General features: G+C 56.0%; 2 protein-coding genes across 2 annotated transcripts in view; one reads left to right on the top strand and one right to left on the bottom strand.

Moving 5' to 3' along the window:
• LOC119103667 (cotranscriptional regulator FAM172A homolog) overlaps window positions 1-14,726 on the top strand; it is a 46,924-nt gene that overhangs the window by 22,352 nt on the left and 9,846 nt on the right. Inside the window, exon 8 of the mRNA XM_037227285.1 lies at window positions 10,143-10,227. Within this exon, the coding sequence (XP_037083180.1) occupies window positions 10,143-10,227 (85 nt within the window). The remainder of the gene's footprint in view (window positions 1-10,142; window positions 10,228-14,726) is intronic.
• On the bottom strand, window positions 10,258-11,227 carry LOC119103668 (larval cuticle protein 16/17). Its single transcript, XM_037227286.1, has 2 exons — window positions 11,133-11,227; window positions 10,258-10,761 (listed from the first exon to the last, which is right to left on the bottom strand). The coding sequence occupies exons 1-2, from the start codon at window positions 11,139-11,141 to the stop codon at window positions 10,462-10,464; spliced, it is 309 nt and encodes a 102-aa protein (XP_037083181.1). The 5' UTR covers window positions 11,142-11,227; the 3' UTR covers window positions 10,258-10,461.

The raw sequence follows: 14,726 nt of genomic DNA, 5'->3' as shown, positions 1-14,726 counted from the left end.
TAGTATCTCTCGTTTTCTCTCTCTTTCTCTCTCTGTCTCTCTCCTCTCTCTCTCATGCTCTCTCTCTTGCTCAGTCTCTTGCTCTCTCTCTTGCTCTCTCCCTCTCTCCCTCGCTCTCTCTCTCTCGACCACGTAATGATCGTTATCGTGCAGCCTGATTGCGATGGCAGGATATATCACGCCCCGTCGGCCGACCATCTCGGCCCCTGCAGCCTGGTCCGCACCTCCGCCTGACATGTCATCCGGCTATCCCGGCCCCGTCCCAATCAGCCGGGACCATCTCGGCCCCTGCAGCCTGGTCCGCACCTCCGCCTGACATGTCATCCGGCCATCCCGGCCCCGTCCCAATCAGCCGGGAATGCGCAATCTGCGCGGGGCGCGGTCGCCGTCGTGACTGCATTGTGCGGCGCCGGGTGGACCCGGCTGGCCGGCGCCCAGCGGGGGCCCGCCGCCGCCTCCGCCGCCGGAGCCTCGACCCAGCGGCGAGAGCGGGCCGGCGGGGGACACAGGCCACCTGCATTCCGGGGCGGAGGCAGGGGCCCTGCATCGCGATGACCCGGACTGATTGCGTTACTCTGCCGAATGGTGTTGGCTGGCAGACAGGGCTCCAAAATCGAGAGAGCAAGCTGGCCTATGAGTTACGGTCTGATGCAAGATATCGCGACCCTTCGGCCTTCCCCGGCGTGAAGGCGCAGCGGTGCAGGTCCACGCCGTGCAGAGATCGCGGGCCCTCCAGCAGGTCGCGCGCCAGCTTTCATGCTTTTTGTTTTGACGGACGTCGAGGTGGTGCTTTGAGGGCGGGGCATTACACGGGCATTTAATCCCTAGTGATCGATCTCAACACGGACGCCAGGAAAATCCATGTACACGCACGGCCTTGGAGGCTGGTCTGCTCTGAGCGACGCGATTCCTCGCTCAAACACATAACTCATCGGTCCGGGACCGGCGCCTGTAGCACGTTCTTCCCTGGGAATCTGCACAAGTCCCGTTTACCGGTCCGGTAGGGTCCCTGCACCACTCGTCGCCAGGCGCCCGCCCCCACTCTGGTCCGGCCCGGCAGGGTCCCCTGCACCAGTCCTCGTCAGCTGCCTCCACTCCGGCCCGGCAGGGTCCCCCGCACCAGTCCTCGTCATCTGCCCCCACTCCGGCCCGGCAGGGTCCTCTGCACCACTCCTCGTCAGCTGCCTCCACTCCGGCCCGGCAGGGTCCCCTGCACCAGTCCTCGTCATCTGCCCCCACTCCGGCCCGGCAGGGTCCTCTGCACCACTCCTCGTCAGCTGCCTCCACTCCGGCCCGGCAGGGTCCTCTGCACCGCTCTTCGTCAGCTGTCCCCCACTCCGGCCCGGCAGGGTCCTCTGCACCACTCCTCGTCAGCTGCCTCCACTCCGGCCCGGCAGGGTCCTCTGCACCACTCTTCGTCAGCTGCCCCCACTCTGGCCCGGCAGGGTCCTCTGCACCAGTCCTCGCCTGCCGCCCCCACTCCGGCCCGGCAGCGACGCGGCCAGATGAGTGGCTCGTTGGGGTCCGCCAGCCGCTCGCCTAATTGACGCCGGCTCATCGGGCCGGAGGGTCCGGCTGCGCGCGTTCTGCATACAATGGCGTGACCCGGAGCCGTGGGCGAGGTCGGCGAGCCGACCGCTCTCCGGCCCACGGCCGTCCGGCGCACCCGCTGACGACCGAGGGGCTGGGCAGGAGGCGGGCACCTACTGACGACCGAGGGGCTGGGCAGGAGGGGGGCATCCGCTGACGACCGAGGGGCTGGGCAGGAGGCGGGCACCTACTGACGACCGAGGGGCTGGGCAGGAGGCGGGCACCTACTGACGACCGAGGGGCTGGGCAGGAGGCGGACACCCGCTGACGACCGAGGGGCTGGGCAGGAGGCGGGCACCTACTGACGACCGAGGGCCGGGCAGGAGGCGGGCACCTACTGACGACCGAGGGGCTGGGCAGGAGGCAGACACCCGCTGACGACCGAGGGGCTGGGCAGGAGGCAGACACCCGCTGACGACCGAGGGGCTGGGCAGGAGTATGGTACCTGCTGACAACGCAATGGGCAGTCAGACACCCGCTGACAACGCGAGGTGCTGGGCAGGAGTATGGCACCTACTGACAACGCGAGGGACTGGGCAGGAGTATGGCACCTGCTGACAACACGAGGGACTGGGCAGGAGTATGGCACCTGTTGACAACACGTTGGAGAGGAACAGAGGGGAGATCTGCTGATAACGGAGCTGCTCACGTCGGCTCCGTGATCTGCTAACGACGTCGAAGTTGGCAGGAACGTCGGACCTGCGTATGAGGGAAGGGCAGGACGAGGAGACCTGCTGACGTCAGAGGAGCTGAGGAGGAGTCGCGAATTGACTGTCGATGGCGGTGCTCGTCAGGAGCACCCGGATCTGTTGACAACGAAGGTGCTGGTGAGGGGCGCGGTACCCGCTGGCAATGCAAGGCGCCGAAGGAGGCCGGGGTCTGCCAACGATCCCAGGACTAACGACCACACAAACGGCGCATGTCACTTCCACTTTCCTCCTCATGCACGACGCTGTGTTGTTCTTACAACGAAGCGACCGGCCATCTGCCGCCCTCGATTCGTTGCACTCTGGTGTCCACCTGATGCCGGCCCGGGCCGGGAGGCCTCTGGTCCTGGCGCAGCCTTGCGGAGGAGCCGGCCGGCGGCGGGCCGCGCCGCAGCGGCGCCGATGACTCGCCCGGTCACGAGCGGATCGGCGGCGTCATCGGCCCGCCGCCGGCTGCACTGCGGTGCAGCGCCGGCAGCGTGACGGCGGTCCGTCGGCGCCCCGCCGCTCGTGACGGTGAGGAGATCATTACCGGCGCGACAAATTGCTCGGAGCTCCTGTCACTGTTGCGCTAGCTCTCGGGATGAGTAATGAATCAGACCCGTGGTTCTTGCAGCAGGCAGCGGGGCCGCCGCAGAGTTCATGCTGTGATCCAGTTCAGATCGCTCCGGCCGGTTTTCGATGCGCATCGTGCCAAAATCAAGAGCTTGACTGTGGCCTCCAGTTTTGCAACGACCATGCATGTGACTAACATGCATATATTATGTGCGCGATTTCATGAGCTGTGCCCAAGCGTCCCTCTATTTAAAGGGTTGTCGTTGGTCAGAAGCCACTTGTTCGAGGCTGCACATGTTCTTCGGTGCCGACAGTGTCTGCGTCTGGTATGCGATTGGTCTGGAGATGAGATGCGGCACGGGGACGGGTGGGAGAACTGGGCCGAGAATTGCTCCCGGAGTCGAATTTGACTGAACTTTGGATGTGACTGGGTAGGACGTACGTTAGACCCTACAGAGGATGACGTCCGTTTGGGCCTGTTCTGACAGTCCGTATGTGTATCTCGCTGTGGCCCGAGTTTGGCCTGACGTCGCTCCGGGTCAGGCGTGGTTCGGGTCCGGGTGTGACCTGGCACAGGCCGCGTTGGGAGCTGGCTGGGACTCGGGCCTGGGCCGGCGGCGATACTCCAGGTCAGACCGCCGCTCGCCGGCGCCTGAGGCCGTGGTGGGAGCTGGCGCTGGCGCTGGTGCTGGGGCCGGCGATGGCAGCCCTGACAGCCTGACCCCGACGCAGGCGGCGCCGCCTCGGCCCGACACTCCCGCCCGCCGCTCGCCGCCTGCCGACCATAATTGGCGCGGCCCGGCCTCGGCTGCAGGCTTTGTCTCGGCCGGCCGTGGCCGACCGTGCGCGGAGCGGGACGCACTGCCGCCGACCGAGGCACCCTCCGCCGCCGCCGGCGCTCGGTCGCGAGCGCTAGCTGGGTATGGCCCGCCGCCCACTAAGGCCCGAGCCACCGGGAGTCAGGTGACATCAGCGGCCGGCTGACGTCATCGGACTGAAGCGCGAGTCGGGCGTGTCACATCCACGGCGGCGGCAGCAGCGGAACAGGGATATCGCGGGTCTGCTGCTGTTCCCGGTGCTGCCTCCGTCACGGTGCGGCGGTGGGCGCGGCGTGAACACGTCACTGGACAGGTTTATGTTCTCCCCACGTCCTCCCCGCCGCTTCGCCGATGCCGATATGACGCGGGCTGTGGGGTCTGTTTGCTCTCCTGGAGCACGGGAGGGAATACTATATTATATATATAATGGTATTTACGTAGGGAAGGAGAGCAGGTCCCGTTCGTGGAGGGTATAATTTCCTGTGATTGACTGCCAGTTAGTGCTGCCGCGTTTGAGGCCACAAGCCTGCTACATGCGGGCTTAAAGAGCCCGCAGGGCGTTTGGCTGGTACTGCTAGCTACATTGCAGGTATTGGCGGGTATGCTGCATCTAATGTTCTCTTATTTGCTTGTTCTTAAGGGCAAAGCTATGGTTAAGTAGCTAGCAACTGTTGGCAACATCCTGATGCGTAGCAAGTTATTTGTTTGCACAGGAATGGTGATATAAGGAAGTTCCCTTTCATTCTCAAGTGTTTTTCTTAGTTACGCAATGCACGCCATTTCAGGACCAGATATTAAATGGCACGCTGTAACTTTAAGAGTTCAAAAAGCTTAACTTAACAGGCACCCGGGCGGCCGGTTGAATACCCTTCGCTCGGGTGGGATTCAGTTTGAACCTCTCTAAGATCTCAGAGGCCAAGAGAACTAGAGTCATCAATTTCAAGGGGTGTGTTGGTCTGTGTGTGAACTCACTTGTGGCAAGATTTAAGGTCTCTAGGTGATATCGTTTGGTCAAATAAGGTCAAACTATATAGTTGTGGGCGCAAAATGACCACTGCAGTCGACGCGCCCGAAAACTCCAATGAACAACAAAAGGTCAAACTGTCGGTCAGATAAGGTCAAACAAGGTCGGTCTCCAGATTGGTGTCCCCAAGTAGTGCCCCCAAACGTACTCATGCAACCACCGTGAACTCAGATGCCTGTTCTAAGCCAAAGGTCACTGGTGCTCATTGACAGGCAGTGTCCTTGTTTTACCTTTTGAAGGTGATGGTGAGCCAAGTCATACAAGACTGCTTTGATTTTTATATTGGAAAAAGCGTGAAAGATTACGCTAGGCAGTATGTTCCCGAAAACAAGTGTTGACCGGGGTTATTCAAGGTCCGTGGCCTATTCTAACCCCAAAGAAGTTCATGCAAGATGTGTTATGCGGTTCCGGTTATCAATAAATTCGAAATGAGCACCAGGAACTACCTCATGCAACAAGCGCGAGAGTAATAAAACAGGTAGGTTTTGACCTTGGTCCGCCCGTCATACCTTACCCTAGGTCAATGTTATATGTTCATTCAATTGTTGTATTCCCCAAGAAAGTATCCCAGAGTTGTATTGCGTGGTCTAACACTCCGTTGTTGCATTAGGCTGAACTATTCACTAGAAATTGACTTCCCTGAATCCATTGCCTGACTGACCTGCCGTAGGTCAACGACTCTTGCGAGTCACATTTACGTTTTTGAAACCAAGCGATCTGCTATTCAGTTGTCTACATGTATGCCAATTTTGGTGCGGCTACACCTCGCCGTTCGAAAAGCATTCCGGAAAACCTTAGCAGGCGAAATTGACCCCATCCGAGCGCCTGTTGTGAAGGCTTAACAGAGCACGCCACCTTTTTGCACCTGTCACTTATGGTGAGATCAGACGCGTACGATAATTTTCAGACGCGTATCAATAATGCTAATTTTCTCGAAATCCTGAATAGCCCAGAATTTCAATTTGGAGTAGCCGCTCCACGGGAGAAATCCAGTTGGACTCCCTGTTCACCTTTATGAAAGCGACACATTTCATTTGTCTCGCTTGTCCAACGTGACTGCTCTGTAATAGTTGCAACACACTGATTTATCAGAACGTTTGTGGCGAAAATTTGAGACACTGTTCAGGCAGAAAGATATGCGAACATGAAGCTATTATCCCGCGAATGCACCGAAACGTCATACAGTGGGTTTGATTTCTCCCTTTTGGCGTTTGCTACAGCGGCTCTTTTTGGAGTACGCTTTGGCGTTGGGAAACGAAGCATCGCGTAGTCAACAATGACGCACTAGCTCAAACTTCAACCAAGGCGCTCCTCGTTATCTGGCCCTTGCTGCTCGCTGTGCCAATCAAAAACGTAGTGTGTTCTCGCCAATCATTGCATAGCTGTAGACAACTGAATAGCAGATCGTTCGACATAAAAAATTTAGATGTACCTTGTAAGGTCGCTGACCTATGGCAGGTCAAAGTCTTGCCATGGTTTCAGCGAAGGCAATTTCTATTGAGTTGCCCAATATTATACAATAACGGAGTGTTTGACGAAGCCCTACATCTCTGCGATGCTTTTTTAGGCACCACAAATATTGATTGAGCAAATTACGTTGGCCCAAGGTCAGGTATGAAGGTCAGACCAAGGTCACAACCAACCTGATTTATTACTCTAAGGCTTGCGGTATGGGACAGTTTGTGGTGTTCATTTCGAATTTATTGACAGCAGGAACGACATTATAGATCCTCCATTGACTTCTTAGAGGTCATAAAGGGTCATTGACCTAAGATGACCCGGGTCGACATTTTTTTTTAGGAGCATACTGCCTAGCGTAATCTTCGTCGCTTATTCAGATGCAAAACTCAGAGTAGTCTTGTATGATTTTGGTCACCATGACCTTCGAAAGGTCAAACAAACAAGTTCACTGACCTCAAAGGGGCTTTTGACCTTTTGCCTAGAAACAGTTGCCTAGGTTTTGGTGGCACTTCGGAGACCAATCTGGAAGTTGACCTTGTTTGACCCTACTGGATCTGAAGGTTATGACCTAGGAAGCTCAAACTTTGCCCCAAGGGAGCTTACGTACAGGTCAAGACACCCTGTAAGTTTGGTGTCTCTAGCTTTCTTAGTTCCCGAGATCTCAGGGGATCAAATTGCCCCCCCCCCCCACCCCACCCGAGCGAAGGGTATCTAGCCGGCCACCGAGGCGCGTGTCAAACCTAGGATAGGGCCCTGGTCGTCTTCACTTTGTAAGTCTAGAAAAGAAGAACTCTTACTGACTCGCCTACGTATTGGACGTGGTCCCAGAGCACACTCATTCGTCTGAGAGACGCAGGGGACTCTCCCACATGCGGTAGGTGCGGTGAGATCCTCACTGTCAGGCGTCCACTGGTAGAATGTGCACTTCTGGTTGCCAAGATGCAGCATTTCCTTTGGACACGAAGTCACCCTGACATTATGCATAGGTGAATATCTAGAGATCAGCCTACGTCACGTGGTGCTGTTCTTAAGCGCTGTTGGAATCCACGTGATATGCTCACGTCGATAGCACCTTCACTCCCCGTGTAATTAAACGTAACGAGAGCGTCAAATGGCCGAAGGAGTCGAGGCGGTCCGTAATGCCAATCATTGTCATGACAGCGTAATTCGGACTTAGAAATCATTAAAATTTATATCCTTACTATGTTTTAATAATACTGCAGTCGCACTACACAGCGTTATGATAAGGCAAAACTGGCTGCGAGGTTTTGTTAGAGTATGTTTTTTCTTCAGATATGCCCGAAAGGTGGCACAATCCCTCCAAAAGAGCTTCGCTTCATAACTCCATCATATAGTTCATATAATTACATAACTTTGCATTCTGGGGGATGAAATTTCCACGCAACAGCAAGAACCATTCTGAAATAACCATACGTTAATGCTACATCCTGCCACATGTATATTTTCCCATTCAGTAAATGGGTTCCAGCTCCAGCAACGAACAAACCAACTTCCGGCTCCAGCATCAGAGCAGCAACAAAAAATTTAGCCATGTAATTCTGCCCAGCCCATCCAAAGCATAGTTTTGCAAACTAAACTTGTACACGTTGCACAGCATTTGTCCAATAAATCGCAGGTCACACAAATGACAGGTCATATGCAAACGCGCTGGTTTGTAGGCATATCTGATCGATCAACCACCACCACTTCCGCCTGGTTGCTTGCTTTCCGCGGCTAGACCTTATCCGCGAATGCTTAAGCTTTATGTAGAAATGGTTTCTGCTAGACGCGTATACTGATTCAGCGTTTAGCCAGGAGAAAACCACAGGACAACACTGATAACGAGACCGTCCCAGCGATCCCATCAAAATAAACGCATTGAATAACGCGCGATGAAATCGGCGCACGAAGATTGTCAAGGGTTGATATATGTCATCAGATTTTCAACGAGATGGGATGCAAAAGATGGCCTTCGCGTGATGTATGAAGGAGCTCATATTTGCTAGTCACGTTTGAATAGAACATCAGCTGCGTGGGGGCGAGACAGGAGGCTGGTCGACATTCTGTGCACACCTTTATTGAAGACACGTGGAGTATAAGTCCAGCATCAAAAGAACTGGTGTGTAGTTCAACTTTGAGCCTTATTACTGGACGCAAGCGAGCGTAACCAGTCATCATGCAGGTAACCACTGCTGTCTATGGAATCGGCAATGCTGTTATGGTTGTGCTTATTAGCTACGGGCGATGTTGTCCTTGATATTCTGTCCATGACGTGTGTATGTGCGAAACTATCTTTTTTCATTATATATGCCAATGTTTCCTTGTGGAATGAATAATTTGATTAGTTCCAAGTACCTACTACCTTTGAACTTTTTGAACGGTCAATTTTTGCTTACAAAAGGCATGTCTGCATATATATATATATATATATATATATATATATATATCATTTCAAAGTAAATATTGTTGGCTCCGTTTGAAGACCGTTCTGAAGCAACAGGGGGATTATTCTTGGACATTTTACCTTGGGTCGAGGGGACTGTATGTGTTGTTTTCAGCATCCCCTCCAAACTAGTTTAAGATCTATAAAGTATGAAAATTCAACAGTTCCACGCGGTGTTCGTTTATAAAAACAAATGAGGAAATCCACGTTTGTAGATTTGTAGATTATTGTGATCGTTATGTTACGATAATGCGAGGCATATTTACCTGGAATAGAAGTAAGGTCTCTTGATGTTAGCGATGACAACAACAAAAAATATACATTAGGGGTGAATATGTTTGTATATTTCTTACAGGTTCTTGTTTTGGCAGTCAATATTTTAAGGTTTGGTATATGTACCTGAAATGAAAATACGGATGGCAGTCCCATGTGGGCCTTTTTGGGACACTTGCCTTGCGGGGTGGGTGCGGGTTTTCTAGTTTGGGTGCGGGGCGAGTGTGGGTATTCCAAAGCTAAAAAATGGCAGCTTTATTGCCAGACAAAGTAAGAAGTGAGTTGAGCCAGTTGACGCATCGCGCAAAGCGAAGGGAGATCGCGGGCTAATAATTTCGTTAAATGGAATCGGTTCGGTGAAGAGTCGAGCGTCAAGAATCGGTGATGAGCCTTGTCACTGCACCGCATATCATGAGTCTTGTCACTGCACGATATACAAGGAGAAAAAAAAATGCAAGAGGGCGTTGTCACAGGATGCAAGATACTGACTATGGGGAGTTGCATATTATTAGTCTTATTTATTTTCAGCTTCGGCTAGCTGCGTGCAGAATGCCTTGGCTGAGATAACTCATTGATCTGATTTATTTCGAAGACGTTTTACGCTGACAAATCGTGGTTACCACACGTAACCACCTCGGCGAAGCCTGTTGCCGAATTATGTGGGATATGTTGTGTGACGCGTATGCGAGGAGCAGAAAGAATACAATTTCGAGCGCTGGGATGGCACGAAATTGGCCGAATATTTTTTGGACTGGTCATTTGACTTTACTTATTAGGATTACGCCTTTTTAGCGCCGGCGAAACCTATGGTATTGCATTTATACTGCGATTTACGGCGGCCTGCATACGTTAGCAGCGCCAGCACTGCACCTTTTACAGCGCTTTGGGGTTCTCTTGACTTGAAATGGCGCCCGTTCCGATTATGCTGATGCTGCTTCTGTGCATGTTACGTATCATGTATCGTTTAATTTTAAGCCGTTTGTTTTCGGCGTTGAGTAGCTGCTTGTCGACTGTCATGGCTGCCAGCATTTTTGAACTAAGAATGATCCTGAAATAAGAATGATGAAATTCCTGATCAGACTTGTGCCCGCACTTCAATGATTGGATGAGCAAATGAAAGAACCATTGGAACTTCAGCAGCCCGACCAGGGCACCGGGGGCCATGTGAGCCTGCTCTGCAGCTGGCACGTGCGGTGTTGAGCGGTGAGCTTGTGTGCGGAGCCGGTGGCCGGTGTGCCGGTGCTGCCCTGACCGGTGGCCGTCCGTTCCAGGTGGGCGTCAACTGGGTGTCGAGCTCGGCACCGCTGGACACCGCGCTCCGGTCAGCCGACGGCGACGCCGCGCGCCGCTCGGCCGGTACGTCACCGACCCACACCCACACGCCACTTAGACTGGGGCGATGCTGACTGTATTGGCACGTTCAGACAACAGTGGCCGAGCGCGCCGCGTCCGATGATGACAGGCCGATGAGCCTGGCGAAGCGGCGGCCGACTGAGCCGGCGCCCGCTCCCGCCAGCTCACCGGCGGCGGCGGCCGGCCGCAGGTGGGGCAGGATGGCGACTGGGTGTGAAACGCTCGACAGCGGACAGCTTAGATGGTGGGGATGACGTCGGACTGGGCGCGGTAGCCCAGCTCGTCAGCCTCCCAGGTGACGCGGATGGGGGTGCCGTCGGGGGCGACGTAGCTGTACTCTCCCGTCATCTTGTAGCTGCCCGTCTCGGGCTCGTTGCCCGGGAAGCTCTGGCCCGACACGGACGTCACGATCTGGTTAGATGTCTCCAGGTCGGCCTGGAAGCTGCCGTCCTCGTTCAGCTGGTAGTCGTTGCGCACGATCTCGGCGCTCTTCTCATCCTGGGCGAAAGCCACGGCCACAATGGCGAACAGGACAATCTGCGAACACGGACGGCCGGTCAGGCGGTGGCGCTCGGCGCGTCCACAGAGAGCTCAGAACAGGGCTATCATCGGATCCGCTATGAAATGTGCTGGGCACTTACGGGGGGACAATCACAGAAAGTCGGGCCCAGGGCCACAGGAGGAAAGCTCGAGGCATTAGTGGATGGGCATTTAGGTACGGACTCGGCGGTGGGGTGTAGAGCTACCACCCCGACCGCTCGCTCTAGGAGGCGCAGCGCTGTTAAATGGCAGCTGATGCCGGCATCACCACCTGGCATCACCACCTGAAATTACCACCTGGCATCACTACCGGTGGGCCACCAGCAGCTGGCCGAGGACGGCGGCCCGGCACCAGCGCCGTCACTTACCAGCTTCATGGTGTGTTTTGGTGTGTGTGTGTTGTCGGAGCAGACACAGTCGAGTGATGCTGACCGTGAGCCAGCCGGGCACTTTTATACCTGCCCCCTTGTGCAAGTGATGCGCCGGTGGCGGCGGCGGCGGCCTTGGGCGAGCGGCGCCCGCGGCCAGCGCCTCCGCGCACCGCTGCCGCCGCCGCCGCCCGGGCCGGCCCAGGTCGAGCCGCCCTCTCACCGGGCCGGTGGCGTCGCCGCTCCGCAAGCCGCACGCACGCCTGCTCAGACACTGTCCTGGCCGGGCCGAGCCTCGTCGACGCCGCTCCGCTGGGACGCTGGGGCACAGGCTTTCTACTGTGCTTCTCTTGTCTGCCTCGGTGTCGGCACTGTCAGGGGCGCCTGCCTCTAGTCAGTCGGCGGCGGCGGCCAGGTCCGGCCCCGTCTGATCCCGCACGGCACGCTCTCTGTGCCTCGGTGTTGGCGCTGTCTGGAGCGCCTGCCTCCAGTCAGTCGGCGGCGCCGGCCAGGTCCTGCCCCGTCTGATCCCGCACGGCACGCTCCTGTTAGCCAGGCCGGTCCTGACGCTCGCCGGTCAGGCGCCACCTGAAGCCCACCACCTGTCCGTTCGGGCAGAAGGTCGACGGACTGTTCGTCATGGAGGGCGCCCACGCACGGCCGGGCGTGTCCTGGTGCAGCCGTAGGTCATTGTGCCAGACTGGGCTAGCCAGGCTCTGTACCTCATCAGGTATGAATGCCCAGCGATGACTGAGTAAAATTCGGCTTCCGAGCTTTTCTTCGGGGAGATGAGCGTGCAAGATATTGCAGATGCTAGTGAATGTGATAGATTCGAGATTTCCTTGGTCTTGAAACCTCTTGAATACATTACCATGGAGTGGTGGTCCGCGTGGCCTTAGCATTACTGACCCAACATCATTTTGTGTCAATGGCGTACTCTTGACCAAGGAGGAGATGAAAGATCGGTTCAGTGATGACAAGCGTCCGCACGCTTGCTTTGCTGCGCTTTCTGTAAAACACAGACATTTGTTCGGTGGATGTTTTGCAGTTGGACGCTGCTGCTACTGTAGCTGCTGTCGGACCTCCAGCTGCTGATGGTGCCGAGGTGTGACTCAAAACGGTAGTGGCGAACGTTAGAACCCGCCGAAAACGGCAGTATTCATCTCGCTAGGTCGCGTGCCCAAAACACGTGGCACGTGCGACATCACCGTTTGTATCGCGCAATTGCCCGTTCGATGCCCTATCGAATCACGACACTGACGAATCGCTCCGTGTATTGGGTGTCGAGATGTGACACATAACACGAAAAGACACAGCGTGTCCGTCGACAATATCAACATCCACCTTTCCAGATGGTGTCGGCATCACACGTGGCCCACGCGGTCATACACAAGACACCATGCGGTTCGCTGTTGGATGCCCTTCGAAACATGCCATCCCGAGTCGCTCTGTGCTCTAGGTGCCGAGATGCGGCGCAAAATGGGAGGACTGTCCAAACCGGCCTAATCCATCTAGCGAGTCGGATTTGCAAACTCGTGTCGGCGTGACACGGTGAGCGTGCGACCCCGCACTCTGTACCACGCGACCGTCAGTTTTATTCTCTGTTGAACGGTGCGACCTCCGAGCCGCTCCGACCCGTCGTCGTCGAATTACGTGTCTGTGGTGGCGTGTCGTATTACGTGGAATGTGGAATTACGTGTTTGGGATGGCGTGTCTTATTACGTGGAATGTGGAATTACGTGTCTTGCCGGCCAGCCTCCAGTCGGCCGCAAATTTCCTTCACCCGTATTACGTCTATGGCCGACGACGCTTTCCGAAGTGCCGACGTTTCCTAATTTTCCAGCGATTTGCAGCGCAGGCGTGCGTCGTTCAAAGTGGCGTTTTACACCTGAAAGTGTAGACAGTACATTGGTAGATGCTTTCAACTTGGATTTATGCCGCTACCTGCACTGGGCGCCGAGGTGTGGCACAACACGTGAAAAAACAGACCGCCACAGCCGAGTCGATCTCTTGAGCTCGGGGGTACGCGTCCCGTGACACCGTGAGACTGTAGGCTTGACACCATGCGAGGCCCCGTACCATTCCCTTTCGAAGCGGGCCAATCCCGAGTCGGTGCGATCCGTGGCTGCCGGTATATCGGTCCTGGATGGCGAGCGGAGGGGCCGCGCCATGTCATCGGCCGCCACCAGAGGCCCGCCAGCGGCCCACCTCAGACGCACGCGCGCCAGGGTCCTGGATGGCGAGCGGGGAGGCCACGCCATGTCATCGGCTGCCACCGAGGCCCGCCAGCGGCCTAGCTCAGACGTGTACCTCAGCGCTCCAGCAGCCATGTAATCGGCCGCCACCGAGGCCGGCTAGCGGCCTACCTCAGACGCACGTGCGCCAGCAGCTAGTTTGCTGACAAGGAGTGTTTCACATTGAAGCAAGCATCAGTTATGGTGAAATAAGCTTACTTCCAATGGTTGGTATACTTTTAGTGGAACAACTGCTCTATCCAACAATATATTTTTATGTTTAGTAAGCATAGTGTTCAATATCTATATATATATATATATATATATATATATATATATATAATAGATATGAACATATGTATATACATATGTATGTATGTATGTATGCATATATGTATGGGACCATTGTCTGATTTTAATCTCGTATTTATATACGGATACATGTAGCTGAAGTGTTTGTTTCTCTTCTTACCACTTTATCGCCAATTCAGTTATTGGGAAATTGTATAATCTTATGCATGTTGACCGTAGTCTGGTACAGATACACGCTTAGTTAAGCAGCCAAATGTTCCTAGTTTGTGTTTCAAGGCACTGGAAGTATGTGTACGATAAATACGCCTTAACCATTGCTTGCACGGAAATGATGTCGCATTGTTGCCTGCCTGAGGTATGCGGCGGCAGGGAGCAGCACCGAATGACTCGCAGGGCCTCTGGCGCCGCCCGCCCCGGACAGTCCGTGCAGCCCCCTCCCCCCTCCCCCACCCCCACCGCCCGGTGCCCGCCCCGGACAGTCCGTGTAGCCCCCCCCCCCCCTCCCCCCCCACCGCCTCCGTGTGCGGCCGCAGCGGTGATACGGCTCGGCCTCCGTCGGCTTTAGCGATGTGTCACGGCGTGACCCCACCCCTCCCGCCTCTTGAACGGGGCACTCCCCCAGGGCGCGGCCGGGCTGCACCGTTCGGGTACGCCGGCAAGACAGAGCGGAGACGAGTCGTGGGGCTGCGCGCGATCTGTACTCTGCGACGCTGTGGTGGCCGCTCGATGTATGCTTTGTCGACCTCCGGGCGGTGCCCCAGGCCGACGGCTGAAGGGGTCCCGGCCGTGGAGCAAGTTCGCTCCTGGCCGGGCAGTGCGTCGCCGCTCAGCGGCCAGCCTGGAGGCCGTACGGCTCGTCTCCCGGAGCAGCGGCCGTCACGGCCGCGCGCCCGTTGGCGCCGGGCCTGCCAGCTCCCACGGTCGGTACCGCTCACCACCCCGGACCCGACCACGGATGCACGGAGACCCGGCTCGGCGGCGGCCTTAGTGGTCACAGGCTGCCGCCGAAACTGCCGCCCCCGGCGCAGGGCGGAGCCGGCGCCGGAAA

This window comes from Pollicipes pollicipes, unplaced genomic scaffold, assembly GCF_011947565.3.
Source record: "Pollicipes pollicipes isolate AB1234 unplaced genomic scaffold, Ppol_2.1 Scaffold_5724;HRSCAF=6776_pilon_pilon_pilon, whole genome shotgun sequence".
NCBI lineage: Eukaryota > Metazoa > Arthropoda > Thecostraca > Pollicipedomorpha > Pollicipedidae > Pollicipes > Pollicipes pollicipes.
The sequence above is the reverse complement of the archived record's forward strand: the minus strand, read 5'-3'. Positions and strand labels throughout refer to the sequence as shown.